The sequence below is a fragment of the Polistes fuscatus genome, unplaced genomic scaffold (genome assembly GCF_010416935.1).
Source record: "Polistes fuscatus isolate 324 unplaced genomic scaffold, CU_Pfus_HIC Scaffold3, whole genome shotgun sequence".
Classification (NCBI taxonomy): Eukaryota; Metazoa; Arthropoda; class Insecta; order Hymenoptera; family Vespidae; genus Polistes; species Polistes fuscatus.
In genome coordinates, this window is record NW_025113107.1 from 6,855,015 (window position 1) to 6,856,951 (window position 1,937).

Sequence of the window (1,937 nt, forward strand, 5' to 3'; positions counted from 1 at the left end):
GTATTATCAAAATTTTGATAGCATACTTATCTAATATCTGAAGATAATCTAAAAGAAAGTAAGCCATAACGGAATTATTTTTACATTATATATATAATTTCAATGATATACACCCGACTACCTTTTCACTTGGGTAAATTAACCACTCGAAATGATTTTGCGGCTTAGGTTTACATAATTGAAGATTAGATTGAAGTAGATAAAATTTCGAAGAAAATGTATAAACACTTTTTATTTGAGAAAAATATATTTTTATTTGTTATAACAAAATTAAATACATAATATTAATTATTTCCCCAATCTAATGTATTTATGTACAATGTTTTGCTTGATAATTGTCGTGTGCAGCAAACCTGTTGTATTTTCGTTCAAACAATAGATCCAAAAAATAGTAATTCCTTCAATAAGAAAAAGAAAAATAATTACATTAATGAGATACAGTATTGAATTGTTTTATTTGTGTTGTTTATATGGTTTATTATTTTACTTAAATGTTAATCCTTTTTCGCTTCAGTAACCTAACCTCTGCAGTGACAGTCGTATCCGTTGCAATATCCACCAGATTTTTTTGCTATTTGGCAGGACAAGTTACAAAGCCAATCTCCACCTCCCCAGACCTTGCAAGCAGGGTGATACTCGTCAACACTATTGGAAACAGAGTCGACAAAAGGTTCTGCAAATATAGAAATTATTTCATTTATTGTAAATTTAAATAGATAAATAATATTTAATTTAAGTTAAATATACATTCTAGCGGTATAGCCGTGACGGCCATCATTGCGACGAACAGAAAAGTGGCAAGAAGATAGAATTTCATTTTCTCGATTATTTTTTTAACTTCAACTTTCAAACTATAACTGTATCGTCGAAATATGTTTTTATATAGTCATAAGATTTGTGTTATCAGAATTTTGATGGCAAACTTATCTGATATTTAGAGATAATGGACATGTACGTTAGCGATAACGGAATTATGTTTTCATTCAAATGTACAAAAGCATGTTATTGTTTTTCTAATATCAATATATAGTTTAAATATAAATTGTTCACAAAGAGAAGTTTTTACGAGTAGTAAAAAAACAATACCAGAGTGAAGATAGGAAAAGGTAATGAATGTGGAGAAAATATAATAGTAATAATAAATAATCTTAACATTTTTTATTTTAAATAAATATGATACAATATTATCTTAACTATCTTTCGATATGTTTAAAATGAAATGATACTAAAGGACTAATTTATAATATCAATTATCCAACTATTTTTGTTTATCACTTATTATCTAGAAATTGAATCGTTTTCTTAAAAGATCCAACATTAGCTCTCTGAAAATTAAAAACAACAGAGTAAAAAAGAGACGAAAAAATGTTATAATCTGTTTATATATACTTGACGGTATCTTCTGTTAATGTCAACAACAATTGATTGTATCCAAACATATATCTATCTTTAATGGAGGACAACATTGCACAAACGATTACTCACTCTCGACAATGACAGATCTCATTTCTGCAATGGCCACCGGCTCTTCCTCTTGCGATACAGCCTGCGGCACAAGCACTGTCGCTAACCCATTCACCAATAACGGGAATTCGGCAAGTGGCTCTTCTGGATCTCGTGAGATCAATCGTCTCTAATTCTTCTGGTAATTTTTCATTCATAAAACTATACCCCGAACTTTTTTCTTCTGTTATGATTTTTTTTTATTTATAAATAAATACGAGTTATTAACGTGTATTAATGATATTAAAAGTGATCAAAATAAAATTTTAAAAAATAAACCTTCGAACGGTGCTGCCATTATTGAACTACCAAACAGTACGACCAGCAAAGCAAAGAGCAACGTGTTGATCTGGATCATCTTGATCATCTCAATTCAGGGTACTTTAACAAAGCAATTTTACAGTTAAGCTTACGAAGAAGAACTGTTTTTAACG

The 1,937-nt window shown here is 29.2% G+C and overlaps 1 protein-coding gene across 3 annotated transcripts; it reads right to left on the minus strand.

The window, feature by feature from the left end:
* Positions 1-301: 301 nt before the first annotated feature.
* LOC122519669 (defensin-1-like) lies at positions 302-1,937 on the minus strand. Of its 3 annotated transcripts, XR_006304344.1 has the most exons (4): positions 1,783-1,937; positions 1,486-1,687; positions 524-673; positions 302-398 (listed from the first exon to the last, which is right to left on the minus strand). XR_006304344.1 is itself a non-coding variant. In XM_043639291.1 (3 exons), exons 1-3 carry the CDS (start codon positions 1,868-1,870, stop codon positions 646-648), a joined length of 318 nt encoding a protein of 105 aa, XP_043495226.1. In that variant the 5' UTR covers positions 1,871-1,937; the 3' UTR covers positions 502-645. The 3 variants fall into 3 exon arrangements, 2 of the variants coding, with proteins under 2 accessions (XP_043495226.1, XP_043495225.1); XM_043639291.1 differs by lacking the exon at positions 302-398 and having other exon boundaries at positions 502-673; XM_043639290.1 differs by lacking the exons at positions 302-398; positions 524-673 and adding an exon at positions 1,144-1,325 and having other exon boundaries at positions 1,783-1,935.